We start from the raw sequence: 27401 nt of genomic DNA on the forward strand, positions 1-27401 counted from the left end.
CACCGCCGAACTCTCTTCTTTTGGACGGAAGACAGAGCCGGGTAGGGAGAAAGGGGAAGGAATGGGGGTAGGCATTCAGTGCAGGTCGGCGCCCCCTTTACGACGACGCCCTGTGCGCCCACCCCTAACAACTAGAAATTAAACTCAGGTCGGCTCAACGGGCCAAGGAACGAAGAATGATAGCAGTAACACTTAGGGACAGGAAACGAGCATCCTGGATCTGGGAGCAAACTCGAGTATAAGATATCATAGTTCAAATTCAACTTTTCGTGCAGAACAGATGCGTTTAAAAACTCGTTTTTCCCGCGAACTGTTCGCGAATGGAACGCGCTTTGCCCCCATGTCATGGAATGTTTGACCGTAGATGCATTTATGTCAGCTAGTTCGTTTCCTGTCCCTGAGTGTTACTCCTAACACTATTCGTTCCATGGCCCATTGAACCGAGTCAGCCGACCTAAGTTTGCTTTCTAGCTATTTAGTAAGGTGCCAAGTTTCAGCCCTGTATGTCATCACCGCCAGTATGCACTGGTTGTAGATTTTTCTTTTGAGTGACCGAGGTAGCTTACTTTTGATTATTTGGAAGTGCTTGCCGCTTGCTGCCCAACCTATACCTATTATGCACCGAATTTCGCTCTCGTGGTTGGGGTCAGCACTAACCAGATCTGCCCGAGCTAGTTATGATGTTTTACTTCTTCCGTTTCGTTTCCTAAGCTGAAGATGGCATTTTTGGCATGCTCATTCACTACTTTAGATTTCTTCATATTTATTTTTAACCCCACGGCCGCGCTTTCTGATTGTAGTTCCTCAAGCATTATTTGCACGTGTCCTGCAGTCTCATTCAGCAAGACTATGTCGTCCGCAAACCTCAAATATGGTTCAAGTGTTCCCCGTTCATCCTTAATCCTATTTTTTCCCAGCCAAACTTTCTAAATACCCCCCTCCAGACATGCTATGAACAGTTCTGGCAAGATGGTATCTCCATACTCCCTTTCGGATCGGGAAGTTATCGCTTTGCTTGTGGAAAGTTATCCTGCCCGTGTATTCCTTATATATGTCTTACGTAGGTTTCCTCTATCCATGGTCTTTTTGTAATTCTAGCACAGCCGAGGTGAGTACAGAATCAGATGCTTTCTCAGAATCTATAAATGCCACGTAAAGGGGTTTAATGTACTCTGTGGACTTTTCTATCACTTGACTGACAACATGGACGTGATCCATGGTTGCTCTCCTGAGCCCAGCCTGCTCTCTGGGTTGTTGGGAATCCAGGCTGTCAGCTATACAGCTAACTATATATAACAGTGGTAAACAGCTTGCAAACAACCGAGAGTAGGCCGATGGGTCTAATTTTTGAGGTATTTGGGACCTCCCTTTTTATGAATCAGAATGATGTTGCCTTATACCATGATAAAAATTTACGCCCATAAAAAATCTGAAGTGGCCAAGAATCACACGTCAATCAACACAAGGAAACAATGGGTGGGAGTGAGCCCGAGTGAAGCAGACGACAAAGGCGAGAGTTCCTCAAATGGCGTCGCACGAGTGCCCTTGGTCCCACTTTTTGCCTACAGCAGTTAGTGCAGCTGCCCAAAGGTGTGCCTACATTTTGTTTTAGCATTTTGTATCACAATGGTACAAGCGTCTTCGATTCTCTTTTGTGCTCAGCTGAAACGTCCTCTGGCAGTGAGGCGAACGCCTACCCTCCAGTACGTTGTTTTTATTCATAATCACAGAGTACAAAACTCTCAATCCACACAAAAAAGACAAGTCTTAGCTTTTAATAAACACAACATGCTGAGCTTTTCTAGGAGTGGCGCTTAGTCAGCCTCAGCATCGCCTGCAAAAGAAACAGAAACATTACGGCTGGCACCGACAGTCACTCGCAAAGCCCCTGCCCCCCTTCCCTTTGTTCACCACTAGCACGCACCCACCAAAGGAGAGACGACACAAGGAAGGTAGAGCGCACATCGGCCAGAATGAAAGTACCCACACTGTTGCATTGTAATCAAAATGTCAAGGCTCACCACAATGCACATTTCACTTCAATAAATCCTACCACGTAGCTCTGTCGCAACCATTCAGCAGTCATTCTGCTTCCAGAGACATACACAGTTCGCTCAGGTGTCTCTCGAAACTACCCTCACATTTAACAGGCCATAAAATAGCTCTGAAATCGCACAGGACACACTTTTTCAGCCCTTACCTTTTTTATCTTTTAAAAACAGTTGCGTATAACTCTTACCTAGTGCCTCTAAGTGCTGTCATGACCACAAAGGAATGGCATTACTTGCGTGCTGAACAAAACATTATTTCGCTTTTTTCTTCTTTTTTTTTTTTCATTTGGATTCTTATATTACTACTTGTGTTTCACTTCCCTCCTCGAGGTGCATCATTTTACACTGTTCCTTGCATTCTTAAGCAACAGGAAAACACAAAAAGAAGCTCCCTAAGCCAGACAAATACCAACTCTGCCTGAACTGGAAAGGTTCAGTCAAGTGCAAACCGGACAATTCAAAATCACCGTTCCACTCTTAGTCACAGCACCGCCAATGAGATTGACAGTATCAGCACAATTCAATCAATGCACTAAAAACATGGGTCACGTGAGATAGAACTAAATTAAGCTCCCTGCAGAGTTCTTCATGCAATGTTTGGAAACCAGCCATTGGAAGTGCCATTATTTCATTTCGCTAAGACTATTTTTCAGCATCATTCTTTTTAGTCCGACTGCCCAAGAGACCCAGTGCTAGAGATGCAGTCACCATTGCCATTCACATGATAGGACTTCATTGCCCTGCTTGCAGTATCATACGACAGTTTCACCATGCCCAACAAGGGTTTTTTAGAAGACTACATGTAACTTCACTGAACTGACTACATTTTACCAACCAAGCAACAGTTTATGAAAAGAACAAAGACTTTCCCTTCCGCTAAAGTTTGATGTGACTGAATTGACCATAATCTTTCCTACCAATAGATAAAATGGCTTATGACATGGTTGCACTTATGCACAGCGATGTGAAAAGAGAAAGAAAGAGAGAGAGATGTGAAAACGACCAAATCGTTTCGGGCGTAAGGGTTAATGCGTGACACACCACATTCGCACGCGCACACATCACAGCAGAAAGCGGAGCCCACAAAACAGCAGCAGCTGGCGACATGTGCCGCTAAGCAACCATTCCCAAAGCAGCTAAGGCGACACGAATTTCCAAGAATGGTCACGGCACAGGGCTCCCTTCCACAAGTAAACAAAGCCCTGCTGTTGAGAGCAGGTCTTTATTCTGCTTCACACGTGGGTGCAAAATGGGCCAATTTTCTTTTTTTTTTTAAAGCTGCCAAAGGAGAGGCAAAGCCCCCTTCTTTGTACATAAAGCTCCCCACTGAGACTTTTGGGGCTTGGCCCGAAGCTGAGGAAGCAAGAGCCACATTTCAACTTTTGGCCACGCTGCTCAACAGTGTACAGAAGCAGCACGGTAATTGCCCAATGGTGCGCCCTCTCCTACAAATAAGGAGGAGGGCCAGAATTGCCCGAGGTGCACAACAGAGCGGCAGCATCGCTCATCTCTGGGTGGCCATTTCCAAGAGCTTCCTTGGGTGCCAAGTCGGAAATTTGGTCTTTCCCTCCTTCCAACACCTTCTCAGTGCATGCACGCACTCCTCGCACTGCCCAGAGGGCCAGCAGTAGCGGCGTGAGCGAGTGAGTGCTGCCACAAGTGTGGAGGGAAGTCAGCGAGAAGGGGTTTAGCAGAAGAGAAAGGTAGACGAAAGGCCAGTCCGTCGCGAGTAATGCCCCGTGTAATGCACCACAAAGGCCGTTCTCCAAGCGTGTTCAACCAGGAAGGGGATGAGAGGAGCCTTGCGCACAGTCCCACAGTGGCAGCCCAGGAGGAAGAAGAGGGGGAGAGCAGAGGAGGAGGAGAGGGAGGAGCAGGAGAAGAAGCGGCAGGCAGCTCAGTGTCCCCCACCACCATCACCAGCGCGGCGGGACGAAGCAGCGGCCGAAGAGGGTGCCGACGGGCGGAAGGAAGGCAGGGGGTCACCCCCGGTATGGTGCGGGAAGTCATCACCTTCGGACGACTTGCGCGCCTTCTCGTAGACCTTCTCATCGCGCGGCTTGGCGCCGCCAAAGATGCTCGAGCGGTTCGACGTGTCCGCCACTTCGCACACGGGCGCACGCACCGTGCGCGGCAGCAGCTTCAGCCTGGGCCGCTGGGACAGCTCTTCTGCAGTGCGCCAACAAGAATTGGTGACGGGGGGAGGACAGAGTCAGCAGTCCACTCCTAGGAGCTACGGTAACCACCTTTTTTTATCACTAATTCCTGAAAGTATTGTGAAGCATCTTGCATAGCAAATTTCCATTATAAATTTGTTCTGTGTGGTACCATCTGCAGACGAAGTGTGTTAAATAAGCACCTTACAAGCTGTGACCAAACAGCATAGAAAGCTACCATAATGATGAATGTGGCAGCGCCTAAGGCCATGGCTACCCACTGCAAATGCTGTGGCCGTAGAAGTGCTCCAAGCGAATCTGCCAAGGGTTCAGTAAACGTAGCCAATGCATGAGATAAGTACATGGCCACCGTTCCAGCCCCTTTCCAAGAACACTGCAAGTAGAGGTAACCTGTCATTTATGCTACATGTGCTGCCGTGTAGTGTTGCGCTGATTGACACATGCAAAATCGAGTCGCTTGACCTGGCTAGTTAGTGCAACCTGTAGCATTGCTGTAACCATTGCACGGACACTGCTTCACAAGGTGTAGGTTTGGGCGAGTTGGTAAATCATACTGAACGTTCCCTACCCAGAATAGAGACAAAGACGACAGAAATGACCCAGGACAACGCGCATTGCTTCGTACTCTCTCTACCATCTTTGTCTCTATTCTGCGCAGCGAACATTCAGACACTGCCTTTACAGACCAGAAAGGCTTGCTTTACCTCAAAGAAGCCCTGCTCTGGCTCGTTGCCCCCTGCAATATTGAGTAGCCCCAATGGCTCCCCTTCCACGTAAACCGAAAGGCTTCCTACCTGATGTGGGCTCCCGGAACTCCTCAGAGTCCGCTGGCCGCCGGTCTCTGGGAGGTCCACCACCCCTGGACGAGAACCCACCCTCAGGTGGGCCCCTGCAACCACCACGAGAGAGCACGCCCTGTCAACACGAGCTTCCCGTGTTTCGATACTACGTTCACTCCCTTGGGCACGTAACCAAGTACCAGGACCCCCACGGTAGTGGTAACGGAAGTAGACCACCATTCATTTACAGCATTGCATCAGTTATCTGCACAGGAGGAACTTTACGCACATTTGGAGACTCACAACAGGCAGCACAAAGCACTGCAAAGCACTATTAGGCACACCACTGTAGGAACCGGTTCAATGCCATGACTGGTAGTGCCAGCAACTGCTTCTGCACGCTGCTTAGCACCGTGCAGGGCATGCGCACTTAGATGGTTACGCTGCAGTGAACCAGCCCAGCCTAGTGACCGCATTAAGGATTACCACGGAAGAGAAACTTTTGAAAGGATCACCCAACTTCTATGCACTTCCTTTTTATCAGCATCACTGACATGCAGGGCTGCAACTCTTTTCACAACTCTGCACAGTCAATGCGGCAACCTGTCAGTTTTGCGACTTTTAGAAGAGTTCGACGTCTCCGAAGCTTATGTAACTTGGACAACTTTGATGCTGCAAGCCTTGCCGAAGCATGGTGTGTTGCGTGTTTGCTCATCTCGACTAAGCAGACAGACCACCTTCATTTCGGTAAGTGGTAGGATGACAAGCCCCTGTTTGACGAAAGCAGTGAAATCACAATGCCACTTCTTATGCCCTTCCTCCCACCATGGTTGGTTAGGTGTGATAAAAGCACCAGGTAAGCTAGATCAAAATTCCCTTCCATAGGTACTACACGCTGAGTGAACGTGAACACCACAACTTTGTTAACACAGATCACGCCACAGTGAAAGTCAACTAGGGTCAGGTACAACTTGAGAACAACAATGGATAGGGCCTCTGCGCCTCATCATCATAGCATAGTGCGATACTTCAAGTATTTTGAACATGACACAAGTCTTTCCAATATTTTTTGGACTTGATCTGCTTATAAATTACTGCAGTGACGACAAACTATGTGAGAAAGGCAGACAATGTCACACACTGACTCCAATCTCTTTTCAAAACACATGGACATGCATTGACATCCGGATCCCTACGGTTCCTGTATCGACAGATTACGATGACAGATAACAACAGATTACGACAGATTACAATACACCATTCATGCGACTACCAGTTGCAATATGGCAGAAAATGCCAGAAATGTGAAAACAGCGGATGACGCCCCATACGGTTTTCAGTACTACGGTTTGTGACGTCACAAGAGTTGTGAATGGCGAGAGCTCACTGGAGAAGCATCTATAGACGGTTTCCTAAAATTGACAGTTTCGAAGTGGTTGAGCACGACAAATAAACGTAAATCAAAGCTTTCTGTGAGCTCATCGTATCTAAATAACACAGACTACAGATTTTGTACGCTGCGAGGCAGGCTGCTTCCCTTCCTATTCAGTCAGCCATCATGCTTTTCAGTTTCATTTTCAAAAAGTGTTGGTGTGCAATTAGCGCAGTAAATAACCTACAACAGTGAGCGCCCGAGCTTGTGCAAGCAATACACCCAGCAGGAAACAGCTAAAGCCCCTTCATTAGAGGTGGCAAAAGGAACAAGGTGCAATGCAGGTGGTTGAAGGAGCCATGAAGACAAAACAAAAGTTTCTTTTATTCGAAAGATTAGGTGTTTCATAGTACCCCAAGCGCTTTCCCGGAAGCAAACGATGCTTTATTCACTGAGAAATAAGGCAATTTTTTAAATCTCCCGCTAAATTGTACATTTCGTGACGTGAGCAATGGCGTCATATGAGCCAGTACGTGAAACAGACACTTACCGTATAATGCGGAATATAGGTCGAGGCGGAATATAGGTCGACCCCCTTACATTGTAGCCGAAAAAAGCAAAAAAAAAAAATAATAATTTGGTACCAACCATTGTTTTATTGAGGCTATAACTTAAGGGGGGACGAGGATCTTAAAACTAACTTTTTTATTTATGGGTAGAAACTTATGAAAATTTGCACACTGATGTGCTTTTCTCTGTAGATTTCAAATATGCAATTATATTTGAGCTGGTGCTGTTAGTTCAAAAGTTATCATACAAAGTCTAAACCGCAATTAGGTAATTTCTTACGCAGCTTTAATGAACTTTCGCATTGCATTTTGTCGCTTTTAATTACATGAATGGATAGCCAGAGAGTTCCCATACCCGATGACATTCTTCGTTTTTCTCTAAAGTCACGGCATCCTAAAAAAATATGTCAAGTACAAAAAATGGCAGTATTGGATATTTTGGCTCATCAAAATAACTGCAAGTCATCATTTATGCGTAGCCTAAACAGAAAAACTAAGAATGTCATCGGCTGCCTCAGGCTGTACTGAAAAAAATGGTACCAAGATTGACCTTATGAAGCAAAAATAAGTTTCCAAAAAGCTGCGTAAGGCTGAGGGAAGTGACCAAAAATATGAAACTGAGAAAACTGCATTTGAAGTTTGGCCATGTGTTATGAGATGAACCATCAGTAGTGTAGCTTCAAAATTTCCCAGTAACAAAGACATGTTCTTCCCATTTTCAAATCTGTCTTTGGATTCCAAAAATGTCAACTAGAACTGGAGATACAAAAGGCCAAGTAACGGACCCCAACAGGAATTTAGCAAAATTTATCGACTTCGAATCTGTTGGCATTTTGTTAGCGTTGTGAAATCTGGTGGTGTCTTGCTGGCGTCGTGAAAACTGCATTAGTCCTTCGTGAAGTGCCATCATCTATTACAGTGCACTGTGGTACCCAGAATATTGTGTACGGCAAAAGTGTGAGGGTGAAACTTGCTTTAGGTGCCCCCCTTTTTTGTTCTTTGGTGAGGCTATTTCATTCGCGGTTTTTATGCTGGAAGTTTGAGAGGATACAGGGGTGGGACACTGCGCAGTGCGTTTTCCGCAAATGCATCATGTTGTTGGCCCTCAAAAGAGTCTTTTGGGGAAAATAAATGTAGCTGGAAGGCAAACTTTCTTGGCCTCAGGGGATAAACCCATAGACGCCTTTTTCCTTCAAGCCGTGCATGGTGCGGCTATCTCCATCGGACATCACGGTTGTGTACTGCAGCCCATTCTTGGAGAGCGAGCGCTTGAACATTATCAGGGCTGCCTCTACCTCCATGCGTCCTGCACCACAGTCAATGTTTCGCTGACACTCATGGTCTGCCAGCCAATCCTCGTAGCCCTCATCTGAAGCTTTGGGTCTGATGGTGCAACCTAAGCAAAAGTTAGAGAGGACTACATGATCAATCACCAAGCCGGTGTACACTCCAATGATGCAGCCCACTCCAATGTGTGACAACCGTCCCTTTGTCATCCACGTGCCATCAAACATATCATCTATGTTGTTTGGCGGCTGACCAAGGTGTACAAGTCCTTGATGGCACGCACACTATCAGCTTCAGAGGCTGCTGCAGTGTCCTCGCAAACCTGAACCACTTTCCTCAAGTGCGCTTGGAATGTCTTGTGGTGCAGGCCTCTGTGGGACAAGTTCATACCAGCACAAAAATCTGAAAGAGCAGTCACCCCCTTCCCCATGCTTTGAATACTTTTCAAAGCCCTCATATTCACTTCAAAAAGAGTGATATTGCCAGATCCTTCGGTCCTTGGCGAGGAAAAACGTTCCACACGGTGTTCACAAATCGAGCACGTCACCTCGAGCTTCACGGCGAGGCCGTACTGCCGGTCAGGCTTCCTCAAATCCGGCGCCGCCAGCCCGCACTTGCCGCACCTGACGTGCGCGAAAAGGTCCTTCAGCATTGCAAAATCCACTAAGACAAAATCTGTGCCAGATTCTTCCTCTGAGTGCGCCAAATCCACTTCAAGGAGGTCGAATTTCCGCTGCGTTGCTGACTTAGTCTCCGTTCCGCGCTTGACCTCGTCCGCGTGTTCCGTACGCGCGGCGATCTCCTCCGCCGTGTAATACCTCGTGTCAAGCCGGCAGGACGTGCTTGGACCAGGTATGGATTCCGGAGGTGGTTGGTCAGGCGATGGGGCAGGCGAGGCAATACGAGGCGGCGAACGATTCTCATCCGGCGGAGTCGAGCGGCCCGAAGTCGCACCACGCGACCTTGGGATAGGCGGACGACGCTTTCGCTTCCCGTGCGCATGAAGGGTCGTCTTCTTCAAACGTACGTCTCCTGGCATCATTCACGAAAGTACGCAATGGAAGAATTAGAAGAAACTGTAAAAAAAAAACTGCTCTAAGCGAGCGCTGCGCCAGAAGAGCGGACTCCGTCAGACGCGCGTAGCAGACGCCATGATGGCGACCGCCATGACAGCAGTCGCGCCGACCAATGGGAGGGGTCGTATGGCGAACTCAAACCGCGCGCGCCCGCTCTAGCCAATCAGCGGCCGAGAGGTGCCTTCGGAAAACTGGCAAGGCCGGTCGTTCTACTCAAGCGACGCCATTTTGAGATATCGCAAAATGCGCACAAAGAAACAAGCTTCAAAACAAGACCAAGATGGCGGCGATCGGTCGGCTGCTTCGCCCGCGGGGCGCGCGGGAATTTGAAGCAACTTTTGCCCAATTCTGGGCATTTCGTGGCCCTCGAGGCGTTTCAAAACATGATTTTAGAGTATTTCCCGATGGAATTTCGCGTTGATATTTTGAAGGCAGGTGCTTGAAGGTACAATAATTCCAAAAATTGGATTTTCTCAAAATCAATATTTTGGCCATTTTTGACCATTCAAAGACCCGCGTCCCCCCTTAATTCGTCTCAGATTACTCATTTAAAACTGTCTGAAGTATCGTCAGACCACTCAGGGTTCGTACAGGTTTCGAAGAGAAAAATTCAAGGGTTTTCAAGGACTTTCAAGCCCCTGTGGGAGAATTTTTCAAGGCCCTCTGCGCGAGGTTATTTTGATTTTTTTACATCAAAGATCTGCAGACAAGGCTTTCAAAAGGCCCGACATATTTATTGCACAAAGAAAAAAATCTCACAATGCAAATTTGCTTGCACTGAACAGAAAAAATAAGAATAGGTTTATCATATATCACAATGCAGATTTGTTCATGTCACACACAATAGAAAATTGTTCTATTGCCCCAAATAGCATTAACTGCACAAAGCAAAAAAAAAATTAAGCAGCTCCTCCTAGCCACCCTCTTCAGGGGAGCTCCAGTCGCTTTTGCTGAATTTGGACCTTGATCGAGTGAAGCTCAGCTGTCTTGTCCTTTGCCGTCTTCCTGAGGCTATTTGACTTGACAATGTGTGTCACATCATTTTCTGCCTCTGCTTTTTCCGCATAGGCATCTGCAGAAGCCACGAGGTCATCAATTGTGGCTTCCAGCTTTTGTTTCTTTCTTTTCATTGCGTCAAGCTCTTCCTCTATGCAGTGCTTTTTCCTCTGCTTTGAAGCATCAAGGTCCTGCTTTTTCTGGGCTTCCAAGTATGCTCCGTACCTCTGCCTAGCTGCCGACACAGCAATCCTCAGTTCCTTAGTGATTGGAATTTGTAGGACACCACCTGCCTTCTCAACCGCATCACACACAACCCGTTGCGACACGTATGAAAGCTCCTTCAAGTTCTCTACGCACACCTGCCGGTTCACACTGAATCCACGTTCAACTGTTGCTTGGCCGTGACTGAGGACAAGCAGAAGTTTCACAATGCTCCACAACTCCGAGTAGGTTGAATTGAACTTCAAGAGGTCAGCATAGAATTCATCCAATCAGTGCCCTTGTCAAATTGTCTAAGTTTATGTTTTTGCTCATGCAGGAGCTCCGTGTACTCAGCCAACACTGTGTCTCGAACGTGGTCAGCCATTCTACCCACAGTGATGAGGGTATCCAACACTTTTCTGAAAAGAGGAAGGCATTCGTCTGGCTTTGTACACATCTGTCTTGGGTCCAGTGAAGAAAGGCCCCTAACAAATGCAAACTTCAGGGGGCTTCTCTCTAGAACCTTCTTTGTGGCATAGATCAAGAACTGTTTACATTCCATCCGGAACTGAAACACATCCTTTGCGCTTGCATGAGAATTCTTGATGATTTGCTCTGCCTTGTAGCCTATATCCACCTTTTCTAGTGGAATATGGTTCTCAGCATTCTCAAGGTCGACCTTCAGCAGGCCCACGATTCCTTTGGCAGACAGGACTGAACATTTCAGAAACTTTGTGAACAGCTTCCTTAGAACAGTCTCTAAATCCCTTGCGAGGAAAAAGGCCATTGCTTTGTCTGTCTGGTACTCTACCAAAAAAGGCTTCAGTGCATTTGCCACACACAATGCAAAATTCAACTTTGCTGGGAGCAAAGCATCACAGCTGAACTCCAACAAGTTGTTAAACGAGGCACATTTAGGCAGGTTGACAGCTTTTTTTCTAGCAGCCTCAATGTACTTGTTGATGTCAGACCACACCAACAACGCTCGCTCAATTACAGGGACATTCTCTAACCACCGGTGGGCGACAAACTTGAGAGGAAAAGTGTGCTGGCCGGTGACTGCAGAAAAGTCCTCTCTCCGTGCTGGGGCATCTTCAAAAAGTGCATTCAGACTAGACAACAGGCAATCAAGTCCCCATTTAGTTGCTGAAACTCCTGCCCTGTAAGCGTTGTGCACTGTGTGAAGCCCGCAAGTGCCTAAGTCCACACATTGAACCTGGTAATTTTGTTGCAAGTGCACTTGGATGTGCCTAAAGAACTTCAGATTAACATTTGGACCATCCATAGATATCTGAAGAACTTTTGCAAGGGGCAATGGCTCAAGGGCACTCAGCAACTTCTCCTGGATGTCATCAGCTGTAGAATGCCCCAGAAAAACGGAGGTATAATACCTCGTCGTCACTTTCTGAGCGGAGTCCCAACACCTCACGTGCACATCCATTTGCTTGCTTTGGAGACAGTCATTTGCCGACTCATCGAAAAGTACCACAAAAACTTCACACTGTTCTATCTCTCGCTGCAAAGCTGAGAGAAAGAAAGGCCTCAGACCATGACATGTCACATAGGCGCATTTCTTTTCACCACACGAAAACGCCTTTGCCACTTCACTGTCCGGGAACATGCGCTGAAATAACTCCCCTGCTTGCGATGACATCCGGTACGACATGTGGGATGTGACGACTTTCAGAGTCCAAATAATTTCAGCGTCAGTAACAAGCTCGTGCGTTTTGCAAGCGTCGTTTAGGCTTGGTGACGGCAACGGAGCCGTGGTAGCGGACTGCCCTGTCTCTCTCGCGACAGCAGTGAGATGGCTGTCCAACACGCGACCTTGCGTTATATTCACTGCAGCAATATGCTTGGCACTTTTCATGTGGCTTTTCAAAGCCGATTCACCCATGGCAGTCACATCAAAGGTTTTGCAGCAAAGCTTGCACTTAGCCCGATGCGGACTTGTTGTGTCCGGTGCAATCCACTGCTTGTAGTCGTCATGGTGGAGCCACGTAGTCTGAAACTTGCTTTTCCCGGGCATTGTCTCACATATCAACACATCACTTTCACTGAACCGAAGAAGCCACGTTCAAAAAGCGCTGAAATCACGATTAGACGAATACTAGCGCACGGACGCGGCCGTATGACTCAGCGAGTGATGGCGAGGTAGCGATGCGATAGCGATGGGGATGGAAACGGCTCGTTGTCTTCAGTGTTGCCAGCTGCCTAACAGAATCGGTTACAGAGGTATAAAAACCGGTGTTTTCTTGACTGCGGTTCAGAATGATTAAACAAGAACAAAAGTTCAGCAACAAAGTCCGTTTTCTTGATGACAATTACTAAATTAAATCTAGAATTCAAGAAATTCAAGACTTTTCAAGGACTTGTAAAAAATTCAAGGTTTTCAAGGGCCTTGAAAACAGACTTCTGGAATTCAAGGGTATTCAAGGTTTTCAAGGACCTGTGCGCACCCTGCCACTGCTTCTGGCTCGCTGTCGCCCACACAGCAGGTCGTCCTTGGTGCAGTCCAGGGAATTGCTTATGCAGCACTTAAACACTCGCAAGATGATGTCATCGTGAAGCGAGCGCAAAGCATGGGACACTCGTGTGCAGACCGGAGCGACAGCCAGTCTGTGCAGGCGGTCAGCAAACGTCTTGGGGTGTCCATTCGTAGAGACATCGCACGACGCTAGCGGACAAAATTTGCCCCTTTGTACAGCAGCACAGGTGCACAGAGCAGCGCCCATGAAACGAGACCTTCCGAGCGTTGCATACTGAGAGGTGCCCCTTCAGCTAACGCCGCTAGCAACACTTCTTTTGGTGATACCGAACTGGCGCAAGGCGGACACGTCACTGGCCTTGGAAAACCACCAACTTTTCTTTTAAATGCTGCTGTAAACTGGCACCAAGTGCCTAAACTCATTTTGAGCAAGAAGAAAATTGCACGAACATTTGCCGACAGCGAGAGAAGCAACAAAACAAAGATGGCGTCGCGTGCGATTGATGGTGGTGGCGATGGTGCCTTTGGGGTTTGGATGGGCTCGATGGGCTGCCCGGCCGCCAGATGACAACTGCCAGTGACTGCAATATAGGTCGAGGGTGACTTTTCGGCCAATTTTTCTGTAAAAAATCTCGACCTATATTCCGCATTATACGGTAGTTTGTCGACTCCATATAGCACCCGCATGCGAAAATGCCGAAACAGAGACGGCGGCCATTTTAAAAATACTAGTAAAACCTAGTGCACCCGCAGCCCTAGTCATGGAATCGCCTGATCCAGAGAACAAAACTCTCGCCGAGGAGCTCGAGCTTGCATTTAACAACCTCACACCACTTGAACGCTCAATGCTTCTAAGTGTACAAGCGGCAGGAGTTGTGGGATACGCGGATGGACCGGAAAGTGACCATTTCGCGATATCCACAACAGACGAACGCCCAGCCGTCGGCACCGCTGCCTCGTCAGCCCCGTCGCGACGGACGAATACAGACTGGTACGTATGTGCCGTATTTTTATTACGGTTAATAATAGTTCAATTTCAGTAGCAGTATCACTTATGCCAGTTGGCCGGTGTCGTGTATGGAAAGCCGTTCGCGCGAGCTCTCTGCTCCGATCAGAAAGATACGAGCGTCAATGCGCGGTGTGTACGGCACTTTTTTTACCCCAAGGTCAGAGCGCTTTGACGGCGATTTGACGAAGTCGGCGACGAGCGGCGGCGTGTCGCAGGAATGAGCTAACGTAACGGTCCCTGCCGTAATCACTTCGTCGGAAATGAAGTGAGCACACTCGTACTTCCTTTAGCCCCCTTTCTCCTCCGTTGCAAAGTTCACAAAACGTAGCCACTTGCTTCGCCGAGGTTCGTCGTTGGGCAGCGCATGAAAGATCTCTTCACCGGAGGGGATTTCGCACTCCCTTGACAATTTAACCGTACTACATGGGCGTTTCAGGATGCAGCAACAAAATTGTACACTGAAAACGAGCTTGTAACGGCAGCAGCAAGCCAACACGACCACCACCATTCTGAAACTTCTGCGATAAGTGGCACTATCTCGTCGCTGCTTGCTCTTCCTTTCTCCCTTCGTTTCTATTTTACCTTTGCTGGTTGGCGATATGACGACAACTTCCTGTGAAGGGATTAAGATACCAAGCAAGGTCGCGGCTGTGTGTGCTATACTCGGTGACAACTTGAGAACGGCACCGGAAGTTGCCGCTGTGCCTTATCACCGTAGCCGGATGTTTCTCCGCGCGGCGCAAGTAGGGCGTTACTGGGAATATTTTGAACATGGCGTGAGCCGTTCCCGTGATTTTTTGGACTTAATATGCTTATAAACGACTCCAGTGACGACAAAAACACTGCGTGAGACAAGGCAGACGATATCACGCATTCATAGCAAACCCCTTTCAAAACGCGCGCGCACTGACGTCACGGGTCCGCCGTTTTGACGGAGTGGTACACTACATGAGGTGGTGCCGTTCTTGAGTTGTAACAGAGTATAGAATGGTTCACTGGCCCCAAGGAGCCTTGTCTGCGCGACGGCGAGATATCCACCTCGGCCGACGATAGTTTCGTACACTTAGGCGTACATGTTTGCATGTTCGTTCGGAACATCAACCGTTTACTCCACCGTTGTTAGTGTCAAAAAGGAATAAGCAGTGTGTTTCACGGGCACATAGCTCACTATGCAAACTGGTAAGCCCTGCCTAACCTGCGCTTGCTTTTGCCGGCCTCCGCCAATCGCAGAGCATTCTAGTACAGTCTACGCTCGTTACAGCGGATCCGGCAACAACAGACTTTCGGTTACAACAGACTATTTCTGTTGGTTTGTCTGGTCGCCATGCATTTTAAATGGAGTCCGCTCCGCTCACAACGGACCCGGCTAGAGCAGACTATCGGCTACAACAGACTAAATTTTAGGCGAAAATTGTTTCGACTGAAAGTTTATAGTGGACTTCTGTGATGCCGGCACCCGATGTGCTTTTTCTTTGTTTATTTTTGCAAGAAAACTGCTATGTCTGGCAACATTGCTGGCAGCCGGGTCATTGGCGCAGCCAAGCCAAGCCAGTGCCAGTGGCTTTTTTTTGGTGCGACTAGCGGCATGAGCGGCAGGGTAGCCGATTTCACTGTCAGATAAATTAAGCGTAATTAACGCTGTTGAACATGAAGAAAAACAGGCCAACATCACCAGAAGTACAGGCCTGTCTAAGCAGACAGTCCGCTCTACCATCAAGAACAAGGCCTCTACCGATAAACGCGACTCCGGTGAGATTGAAAACAGGGCTATCGAATACTCGAAGTGGTGCACTCGGAGGAGAGTCTGCCCTCGTCAGTTTTTTTATGTAATAAAAAACTCGGGTTCAGTGAAGTTCAGCTTTTATTATTCCCACGCATGCATCGTTCCCATTCCGTTCAATGAAAAAGGTAAGCAATGCCTCAAGTAGGGGGGTTGTTCCCCGTCCATTGTGTGCAATCTGCCGGTAGTGCACAGTCCAACTGGTCTAACTTTCGATTTTACAGCTGACCGTCATCAGATTATTTCATTACAGCTGTTTCAATGACCAGACTAAAATCGCTAAAAATGTGGAAGCTGCCTTGAGGGAACGTCAGGCAGCTATCCGATTTGTTTGACGAACGGTTTAGGGAAAACCTGCCTCGTCGTGAGGGGATTTAAAAGAGCCTAGCTAATGTCGATGGCCACGACTGATGTTTTATAGCTGGTTAATAATTGCGCCTAGTTATATTCTTGCTTTATTTTCTCAGCTTATCATGCGTCTTTACACTCTTGACCGCATGCGCTAGGCCTTCTCCAAGTGCCGGGGCTAAGCTTTGGAAACGGTGTTTACGCGATTCTTTGCCCTCGCGCGAACACTGTGCAGAGGTGTTGCAGGTGTTTAGAAAGACCAAAGTGTATGTACTATGCATATGCAATGTCGATCAAAGTACCCACTTTAGGGCTCATACCCCCCCCCCTTTGCCGCCCTCTCGTCGGATACTGCATACTTCGGCTACAGCGGACGCTTTTTTCCGAATTCAGAGGGTCCGTTGTAACGGGAGTAGACTGTATGACATCATAGGTTCTGTTGCGGGAAATGAGCTGGTGGGTCACTTGGTCATTCCCTTTTTTCCTAATTATGTAGCTTGTTTGAGCGAAGTTTGCGTTGAAAGTGGTGTCAGTATGGCTCTAACGAGGCAATCTTTCGAATGAACCAAACTTGTGTTTTCTCTTCATGGCTCCTTTAAGCTACCCGCCTGATATTGCAATCACTTGTTCTAATTGCGTGGATATTGCTATCGGTAAAGTGTGCCCGCGCCAGACTGTGAAATTAACTCAGTGGAACTGGTTAGCGGCTCAATGTGCCCTTGTGCTTTTCGTTCACCCCAAGCCGGCATCGATAATCCGTAAAGCGCACGTCACTCTGCCCTTGTTATGTTTGAGACAGGGGGAGCGCCTAGCAATGACAACTCCTCAACACGGTTGCCGTGAAGAGTGTTTATTTCACGGTAGGTTCACACCGCGCAAGAGAAGGTAATATGAGATGGCTGTAATCGCCAGACGAGGTGAAATAAAGGCGCCCTCCTGAACGGAGTCATCCAGGATCCCGAGACGCCGCGCTTGATATTTGAAACGACGCTTGTTGCTTCTAAAGTGACTTCACTCGCAGCCGGCTGGATGGTATCTGGGAATCCTGAGTAGGCAGGCACACTGGCCGCTCGAGCATCTAAAAGAGTATCTCAGTCCATTGGCGAAAAATCAAACGTCCAAGCCAGTCTTCCCAGCCGGAGAAACGCTGCCATAGTCAGCCATGGCTTGGAGACGTAAAAGCTACTGCTGCCAGCATTTACACTTAGACCGCACCAGTGCTGTCGGTGCTTTGCTCCTAGTTTTCGACACAATGGCAACGTCACAAAAAAATGAAAGGGAAGCGGGTGAGATAAATGCCAGCTTTGTTTGCTTATTTCTCAGCAAATAACGCATCGTTGCTCGTTGAATAAAAGCCGAGAGAGCTACGAAATGTATGATCTTTCAATTAAACCATAATTTCATCTAGCCTTTAGTGTCCCTTTAAGGGGGGACACGGGTCTTAGAATGGTCAGAAATGGCCAAAATGTCGAGCTTGAGAAAATCTAATTTTTGGAATAATTGTACCTTCAAGCACCTGACTTTAAAATATCAACACTAAATTTGATCGGGAAATACTCGAAAATCATGTTTTGAAACGCCTCGGGGGCCACGAAATGCCCCGAATCGGGCAAAAGTTGTTTCAAATTCCCGCGCGCGCCGCGGGCGAAGCAGCCGATTGATCGCCGCCATCTTGGTCTTGTTTTGAAGCTTGTTTCTTTGTGCGTATTTTGCGACATCTCAAAATGGCGTCGCTTTAGTAGAACGACCGCCCTTGCCAGTTTTCCGAAGGCGCCTTCTGGGCCGCCGATTGGCTGCAGCGCGCGCGCGCGGTTTGAGTTTGTCGTCTGACGCCTCCCATTGGTCGGCGCGACTGCTACGTCAGTTTTTTTTGTTTGTTTGTTTCGCCATCATGGCCTCTGCTACCCGCGTCTGACGAAGTCCGCTCTTCTGGCGCAGCGCTCGCTTAGAGTAGTTTTGCTAGACATTTTTGCGGTTTCTTTGGATTCTTTCATCGCACACATTCGTGACTGATGCCAGGAGACGCACGTTTGAAGAGGACTACCCATCATGCATACGGGAAGCGAAAGCGTTGTCCGCCCACGTAGTGCGACTTCGGGCCGCTCGACTCAGCCAGATGAAAATTGTTCGCCGACTCGTATTGCTTCGCCTTTCCCATCGCCTGACCAACTACCTCGGGAATCCAGACCTGGTCCAAGCACGTCTTGTCGAGTTGACACAAGGTATTACACGGCGGAGAAGATCGCCGCGCGTACGGAACACGCAGACGAGGTCAAGCGCGGCATGGAGACCAAATCACCAACGCAGCGGAAATTCGACCTCCTTGAACTGGATCTGGCGCACTCGGAGGTAGAATTCCGGCAGATTTTGTCCTAGTGGATATGGCAATGCTGACAGACCTTTTTGCGCACGTCGAGTGCGGGCTGGCGGCGCCGGATTTGAGACGGCTGACAGGCAGTACAGACTCGCCGTGAGGCTCCAGGTGACGTGCTCGGTTTACGAACATCGTGTGGAGTGTTTTTCGTCACCAAGGACCGAAGAATCTGGCAACATCACTCCTTTCGAGTTAAACATAACAGCCTTGAAAAGTATTCAAAGCATCGGAAAGGGGGTGCGTGCTCTGTCAGATTTTTGTGCTGGGATGAACTTATCCCACAGAGGCTAGCCTACACCTCAAGACGTTCCACGTGCACTTGAAAAAAGTGTTCCAGGTTTGCGAGGACACTGCAGCAGCCTCTGAAGCAGATAGCTAGTGTGTGTGTCGTCAAGGGCTTGTACAGGGACCTTGCTCAGCCGCCAAACAACATTGATGTCATGTTTGATGGCATGTGGATGACCAGGGGACGATTGTCACACATTGGTGTTGTACAGCAAGCCTTCTACAACGTTACAACTCGGGAACCCCCCCACCCACCTACCCACTTAAAACTTCAGTGTTGCGAAATCAAAGCTCAGTGTTTTGTCACAGGATCGCCCGAACGTTTCCTGCCATACTGCCATAGGCCAACAAAGCTTGCCCTTCGGCTACTTTTTTTTCCCCAAAAAACATCAAGTCGTTTGACCCCTGTATCCTCTCTGCCCTGCATTTGACCCCTGTCTCCTCTCAAACTTCCTGCGCAAAAACCACGACTAAAATAGCCTCACCAAAAAACAAAAACAAAAAAAAAAGAGGGCAGCTGAAGCAAGTTTCATCCCTCCCTCCTCCGCCGTATCCAATATTCTGGGTAACAAAGTGCAATGTAATGAATAATGCCAGTTTACAAAGGACTGTTGCAGTTTTCACAACGCCAGCAAGACGCCAACCGATTTGAAGTCGATAAATTTTGCTGAATTCCTGATGGTGTACGTTACTTGGCCTCTGGTATCTCCAGTTGTAGTTGACATTTTTGGAATCCAAAGACAGATGTGGAAATGGGAAGAACGTGTCTTTGTTATACGGAAATGCTGAAGTTACACTACTGACCGTTCATTTCATAACACATGGCCAAACTTCAAATGCAGTTTTCTCAGTTTCATATTTTTGGTCATTTATGTCAGCCTTGCGCAGCTTTTTGGAAACTTCTTTTTGCTTCATAAGGTTAATCTTGGTACCGTTTTTTTTTCAGTACAACCTGAGGCATCCGATGACATTCTTCGTTTTTCTATTTAGGCCATGCATAATTAATGACTTGCAGTTATTTTGATGAGCGAAAATATTGAATACCGCCATCTTGACATATTTTTTTGGGGTGCCATGACTTTAGAGAAAAACGAAGAATGTCATCGGGTATGGGAACTCTCTGGCTATCAATTCATGTAATAAAAAGCTACAAAATGCAATGAGAAAGTTTATTAAAGCTGCGTAAGAAATTACCTAATTACGGTTCAGACTGCATGATAACTTTCAAACTAAAAGCAGCAGCTCAAATATAATTGCATATTTGAAATCTACAGAGAAAATTACATTTGTGTGCAAATTTTCATAAGTTTCTACCCATAAATAAAAAAGTTAGTTTTAAGACCCTCATCCCCCCCTTAACTTGTAGCCGAGTATAGAAAACAAGTCCAACTGGACATGTGATGATTCATGTATGCAGACAAGGGAAATCCACAGCCACTTAGTTCTTGTGCCCTAGCTTTGGTTCGCGACATGATTCAGCAGGGCGACAAACCTATCAAAGTCCCGGTCTCCTCCACGGTCCGGGAATCCTCCTCGATCCGGGAACCCTCCGCGGTCCGAGAATCCTCCGCGGAAGCCTCCACGGTCTCCTGGGCGGCCTCCTCGGTCACCGTAGCGCGGCGGTCCGCCGTCACGAGGTCCGCCTCCGCGGCCACCACCCCTGTCAAATCCTGTGAGGGGGCAAGAAGTCACCAAAGGTGGCCTTCGCAAGAGTCCGAAAGCATTTCTAAGGATTCACTACGTCACAGTTAAGGGGAGGAAGCGGCTTTCAACTTCAGATAAATGACCAAAGCATCGTTTTTTTGAAAGCCACATACTCAGCTTCTATGTATTCTATTCCGTGCGTTTGCAAAACTTTTCAGCGAAAACTGTCACAAAGTGGCATTGGCCGAGTGATCCTTTTTCTGGTTCCGGTCGTATCTTTTATCTTTGTTCATTCACAAACGCACGGACGGCAGAAAAAAGAAGACGCACAAACGAAGCCAGAAATAGATGGTGAAGTGTGATTGGCCCTCCATTCAGAGGGCGCTGGAACAGCCCTCCTTATTGAGCGTCGCTGCGGCAATGCAAGATGGCGGCCTTTTTTTTTCGTGTGCGCAGGATCGCACATGTGCTTCCGGGGACCAAAGGAGGGAAAGTATTCTGTCATTCAACAAGTGGAGAAGTGGGTTAAAGAATAGAGAGACAAAGGCCTGAGCGTATCCTACGAGGACATTCAGGGGAAGGCTCGCAGTGTCGCGAATGAGTTGATCACCCGCAGCGAGTTCAAAGTTTCAAAGAAGTGGGTTACAAACTTCATGAAGCGAAACGGGCTCAGTTTGAGAAGGCATACCACCGTTTGCCAGAAGCTACCCGACGCTTGCGACGAGAAGAAGAAAGCCTTCCTGGAGTTCGTTACTGAACTGAAGGAGCAGCATGCCTTCACACTCGGCCAGATCAGTAACGACGATCAGACGCCTGTCTGGTTTGATATGCCAAGTAAGCGGACTGTAGCAGCAAAAGGGGGAGCAGCAAGTGCGTGTGACGATGATGGGAAATGAGAACAACCGATTTACGGTGATGTGCTGCACTGCCGATGGCCACAGACTTCCACCCTTTATAGTGTAAGTGCAAAGCGATGCCCAAGGAGAAATTCCCCCCAAAAGTGATCGTTCGCGTGAATGAAAAGGGGTTTTTTTACTGGGGAGATCGTTCTGGAATGGTTCCGCCTTGTCTGGTTCCGGTGCCCAGGCGGTCTCCTAAAGCCGAAAAGCTTGTTGGTGCTCGACTCGTTTCGTGGGCACATCACGGAGCATGTCAAGAGAGCGGCGGCCAACGCGCAGTGTCAGTTGGCGATTATTCCAGGCGGCTTGACACCCGTTCGCCAGCCTCTCGACGTTGCTGTAAACAGCACTTTCAAGAATCGGATGGCGGCACTCTACGAGTGAATGGAGCAGGATGGCAAACCCCTGTTTTTTTTTTTTTTTTCAAGGTTATTATCAGTACGTATGTATGCCTTCTTTATTTTTTCGTGATACGGGGGGTCTAAAGTTGGGGCTTGGGGGGCGGTCGGCTTATATGCGGTGACATACAGTACTTATTTGAAGTTCGCGATGAAATTGGTATCACTGTTATCGAAACAAAGCAGTCTTTCTAATGAATCAAAATTTCATCTTGTCTTCATGGCCCCTATGAGCTGTGTTGAGCGTTCCACCTTGGGTGGGTGGTCGGGTGGGGGGAAGAGAGAGAGAGAGATGTTCACTCATACCGCCTCCTCCGCCGGGTCCGCCCCGCCTGTTGCCGAATCCCCCGCCGCGGTCACTCCGCCGGCCCTCGGCAATGTCCACTCGCAGCGATCGCCCCTGGAGGTCCTGCACAATGCCCACACGTGTCTCCCTGAGGCACAGTCCCGCAGAGGCCCTGCCATCTGCACAACTTTCAAGAACTGCAACTACTTCCCAGATAACCTTTTCGCTTGCTTCCAGGGTTGGCACAAGCTTGCCATCTCTCATGACAAAGGCAGCCACACCCAGAGTTTCACGAGTACCAATGGTTCAATGAGTGGGCGACGTTTGTAGGGTCAAAATGCCACTCCTGGTTTTCACCCCAAACAGGATTGTGCACGTCCCACTCCATGCTTGTAAATTTCACATTACAATCACAATAAACACACTGCTCTGGCTCTAAAATTTGTTTCTCTTAGCCTTTCATGCAATCAAATCTTTGAAGAGGGGAGGGGGGGGGGGTTACACAAGGGAATTTTGTACTTGGAAACAGAGTAACAATATGGCAACATTGAGTGCAACAAGCAGAATTGGCTGGTTTGGTGAAACAGTAAGTGAACTCTGAGGGTACTCGGAAAAGGCTAAGCAAAGCAAGGCACAGCACTTAAAATTTTAGGGTTACTGGCACTAACTCCTCTAATAAACAGGAAAGACCAAGAGGTTCACTTACAGCCGAGTCAAACTCCAAGGCTTCCTTCAGGGAGTCAAGGTCAAAGAACTCGACATAGCAGTAGCCTGAAATGTGGATATGTACACTTGAGCTGATGTCACAAAGAAATTATACGAACGGAGCAAGTGATGAAGTCAAAGCATGTTGTTGCAGAAGTCAGTTAGCACAAAGATCTACCTTAAATTTGTGCATTTACAGCAAACAGAGCCAACGCCACTTGGTGAATCAGCTTCACACCAATTTGGAGCTGATAATTGGAATTGATAAATGGTAACGACGAGTTCAAACAAAAGTAAACATAGAAGTGTAATTTGGTGCTCCAGAAAGCGAGCTTTTGAAGCCCAATCTTAGGCTTCCTACTATGTCACCGTCAATGGGCTCTGAAGGATGATACAAGTATTAAAGTGTCTGCACACAATTCTCTCACAGAAAAAGGGGGGGGGGGAGTGAGTGAGAGCTGACGTCATGATCCGCGCTTATCTGCTGCGGATACTAAGCCCTCTGGAGGTCAGTAGGTGCACTGACCTTCTAACGAAGTAGACCCACTAGAACACACTTGCCACTGCTTTGGGAACGTTTTGCACCCACTCCAGCTCATGAGTAACAGAGAAACCACGTTTTTCCAGAGGCTTCCTCTAGGCATGATCCAACAAGTGGCAATTACTGAGGCCAATGGAGGAGGACGACTACGCAAGGTGTAACAGCACCTTGAACCTGGATCCATTTACACTAACAGATACAAATACAGCACAATGTAGGAAACGGACGTGCCACACCAAAGAAATTCTGAACATCCTTAGGGGTCAAGCAGAGATGATTGTGCTGCTGCGAGTACAATTAAATCAAACAGGCAAAACTGAAACCTGCCATCTACATCATGCATAGTGGCGCTATTCGGTAGATCCAAATACCACAGCCAAAATGGAAGGGTGCCATCTACAGCATCATCTATGATGGGGGTCTACAGTAATCAGTCCTGGACTCATCTCGTTAGTCTGTGGATAGTCTGAGCCCTCTCCAGGGGAATCCATGCAGAAAGTTAATATCAGATTGCATCCTGGGCAGTGCACAGTAGGTCGAAGATATGTTCCAACTTCTTGGAAGACGGCAATGCCAGGTCAACCAGTGCCACTACCAAATTTGGGTTAAAGGTCTACCACAACCTCTGTCCCTGTCTCACGTGGCCAACACACATCCTCGCTGCCTCGAAAAACCTTGCAAGTTTACTGGCTCGTGAGCACATGCGGTGACTTTCAACTGGCACAAACGTAACACCACCGGGGAGAGCTTTATGTCAAAGGGGTAGGTCAATGGAGGAGGATATCCGTTGACGTTTATGTTTCAGTAGCGACAAAAAGAAATATAAAAAAAGAATGAAGAGAGAACACTGTCATGTACACCCCCCCCCCCAGGCGTGCTATGAAGAGGTGGGTGGCACGAACCCTTGAACTTGTCTGTCTCTCTGTCCCTCACAAGGCGGGTGCTCTTGATCTGCAAAACAAGCAAGGGCACAATGTCAACACACACAGAGTAGAAGACACCCCTATCCGGGAAAATTCCTGCAGGGCAGGCTGTACTACTACATTGTACAACAAAAACTACGGGCCAGCGTCACACGCCACAGCAGCACAGGGAGTGCACCAAACTTCTTCACAGTGAACACAAGCGATAACATGCAAGCACACCATTTCCTCTGCTTCAAAATATAAAACACTGGCTGCTCACAAAGTAAGGCTTGTGCAACAAGAACAGAAGAAAGATTAAAAAGCAGTTTCTTTTCTTGGCATCACAGAACTTCTTACTATACTCGGTGACAACTTAAGAATGGCACCGGAAGTTGCCGCTGTGCCTTATCACCGTAGCCGGATGTTTCTCCGCGCAGCGCAAGTAGGGCGTTACTGGGAATATTTTGAACATGGCGTGAGCCATTCCCATGATTTTTTGGACTTGATATGCTTATACACGACTCCAGTGACGACAAACAAACTGCATGAGACAAGGCAGACGATATCACGCACTCATAGCAAACCCCTTTCAAAACGCGTGCGCACTGATGTCACGGGTCCGGCGCTTTGGCGCCGGACCCGTGATACACTACATGAGGTGGTGCCGTTCTTGAGTTGTAACCGAGTATAGAGCGGCAACTGGCACTGCGGTCAACCTCCAGTGTGGGAATAAAGGGAAGAGTAGGCCTTATAATTGGCTCAGTCCAACACAGTGTTTTTATGGCCGTTGCACTATTCAGTGTGTGCTTAGGCGAGGCAATCGTGTGCGATCATGCCAAGGTGGAAATATGGGGCCGAAATCTCTGAGATGACTACTGTCATTTTGAAGCTACTTGGTGTTGGCATACAAGTGCATGTATTCTTGAGTTCCGAAGTCGTGCGGAGGTGCGGAAAACTGTAGGAAACACAATAGCTTCACGAGAAACATTTCATAAAAAAAAAAAGTCTTTATAACTAGTTGCCCCTCGAAATAATTGGGGTGCAAAGCTGATGTCTACCTACACTTTTCAATTAGGGACAGATATCACGCTTGACATTGCAATAGCCTCCAGCATGAAATATTGTGGACACAGACTATGACATTAATTAAACTAACAATGCATGGCCACAGCTGTGTCAAGCTTTCTCCTGCTGCACACACACCAACCATGCTTTCAGCATGCCACTAGTGCAATGCCATGAGCAGCAAAGCAGTGAATGATGGTGCTGCACATAATGGCAGGGACTGTGCTCTCACAGGGATACCTTGCACTCTTCAATTTTTTTCACGGAACGTTCACTTGCACAAAAAGACATTACAACAGATGATACACATGACACAAGGCATGTATTGGCATCTACCCTATCTGTTATCATCGTTTCTTTTTTTTTTTTGCACAAGTGAACATTGTGTATGGAACCCACACCTTGTTAGTTCTCTTAGCTACCAAGTGGCCACCGGGTGGCGTATGCACCGAAAGCCCTATATTTCATTGTTTACATCCGAGTGGGGCCTGATGGTACATTTAGAACGACCTTTACTGACCTTAATGCCGTGGAAGATCTCGTCGATGTCGCTCTGCACAACACCATCAGGCAGGTTCCCTACAAATGCTGTGAAGGGTGGCTCGGTGGGCATCGGTCTAGATGGCTTGCCATAGTGATCTCGATGGCCACCAAATCTGAAAGGACAGAGTTCACTTCTATGAAGACCCGTACCCCTGCAGGTGTGAACACACGCAAAGAGAAGCCAACTTAACGTCATGTTTAATTTTCTTTTTCGTATATGTTGTCCAGCTGTGATGTTTACTTGGGCAGGGTGTGTCAAGGTTTCCAGCACAGGTCGAGTGCAGCGTTTATTATCAAACATGTCCATTTCAAACTGTTCAACAACAAGTGCATTGCATCCAAGAACAAAAACTCCAAAAAAACCTATTCACTGACAGCCTTATGCGGAAATGTGACAAATTGCAGGCAAGATGATTACTATGAGTACAACAGCATTCAAGCGGGTTGCCTGCAGGAATAGACGCATCATAACAAGAGCTAAATAAATCCACCGATCTGAACACTGATATTTTCAAACCGCAGTTTCTTATAACTCGGCACCTCGGTGCGCTGCAAGAAGCCACGGGCTCGTGTAACACCTTCTGTCTGCGCTTAACGGCGATATTAAGATTCCATTTATACGGCGGTTGCAGAAAAATATTACCTAGGGACTGACTACAAAGGCCAGGAGATGCAAGGTTGGCCGGTATCAACCCTGTCTTGGGCGAGATGCCCGACCTACGCAGCAGGCCGGTGTAACGTCGCGTTTAATCGTAGGCAGGCGACAATGATAACCGCCCATGCCGCACAAGCTGCGTCAAAACGCAAACACCGAAATCCGCTCAAAACCGGGCAAATGTTGCCGGCGCCCACAGACTGAGCCCTAAAAATGCTCGATGGCCGGCTAAAAACGTGCCGTGAATCGCCCGCCTCTTGACATACACCCGAAATCGAAGTGGTTGACAGTGCAGTAGCCAACAACAGTAAACTTTACTCAAAAGTTACGCTAATTTCGGGCACAACTAGCAAAACTCGCGCAGCTGAAAAGAGGCGCAACGTTTACATCATCGGGTCACGTTTTTTTGGAAGCCGATCACGACCCGTTTTGGGCGACAGAGTTAAGTTTGAGCTTTGATACTGTCAGGCTCGGAGTTTCGCAATCGCCAACGGGCGAACGGTTAATCCAGGACGTCTGTCAGTTCAAGGCACGTTTATGAGTATGTTTACAGCCTGTTACGAACACGCAATTCGTTTAAGCCAAACGTGTGGCTTTTGGGGGGAGCTGTTGGTCTACGCTAACGCCGCATGTGCTCCCACACAAATTTACCGCAATATTAACGCCTGAACCCCCACTATTCCTTAACCTAATGTTTGCCGCCACTTCTAAACATGAAACTAAGGTCGCGAAATAAATGCAGTGGCACAAAAACGACGAATTACTTACCTAGACCCGTAGTCACTGTCATACCTGTCCGCCATGATATGATACAAAAGTCCCTGGGCGAGGACTTCGTAGAACTTAAAATTTCTTTTTTATAAATATTGCCTTCACTCTGTTTTTAAAAATATTTTTCCAAGATTTATTTGACTTTGTTAAATTCAATTATATTTATTCGGCTTTACTGACCACGTGCAGAGGCC

The 27401-nt window shown here is 47.8% G+C and overlaps 1 protein-coding gene and 1 pseudogene across 2 annotated transcripts; both read right to left on the bottom strand.

Annotated features, from left to right (window-relative positions):
- Positions 1-1699: 1699 nt before the first annotated feature.
- LOC144144606 (eukaryotic translation initiation factor 4H-like) lies at positions 1700-27364 on the bottom strand. 2 transcript variants are annotated; one of them, XM_077676114.1, is made up of 9 exons: positions 27205-27364; positions 25759-25894; positions 24171-24219; positions 22729-22793; positions 22043-22145; positions 20288-20465; positions 5023-5117; positions 4065-4220; positions 1700-1834 (listed from the first exon to the last, which is right to left on the bottom strand). In XM_077676114.1, exons 1-9 carry the CDS (start codon positions 27237-27239, stop codon positions 1815-1817), a joined length of 837 nt encoding a protein of 278 aa, XP_077532240.1. In that variant the 5' UTR covers positions 27240-27364; the 3' UTR covers positions 1700-1814. The 2 variants fall into 2 exon arrangements, with proteins under 2 accessions (XP_077532240.1, XP_077532239.1); XM_077676113.1 differs by having other exon boundaries at positions 1760-4220.
- Positions 10025-12966, bottom strand: LOC144144603 (uncharacterized; annotated as a pseudogene).
- Positions 27365-27401: the final 37 nt, after the last annotated feature.

This window comes from Haemaphysalis longicornis, unplaced genomic scaffold (genome assembly GCF_048455015.1).
Source record: "Haemaphysalis longicornis isolate Haplotype H1 unplaced genomic scaffold, Haemaphysalis longicornis Haplotype H1 scaffold_7, whole genome shotgun sequence".
Classification (NCBI taxonomy): Eukaryota; Metazoa; Arthropoda; class Arachnida; order Ixodida; family Ixodidae; genus Haemaphysalis; species Haemaphysalis longicornis.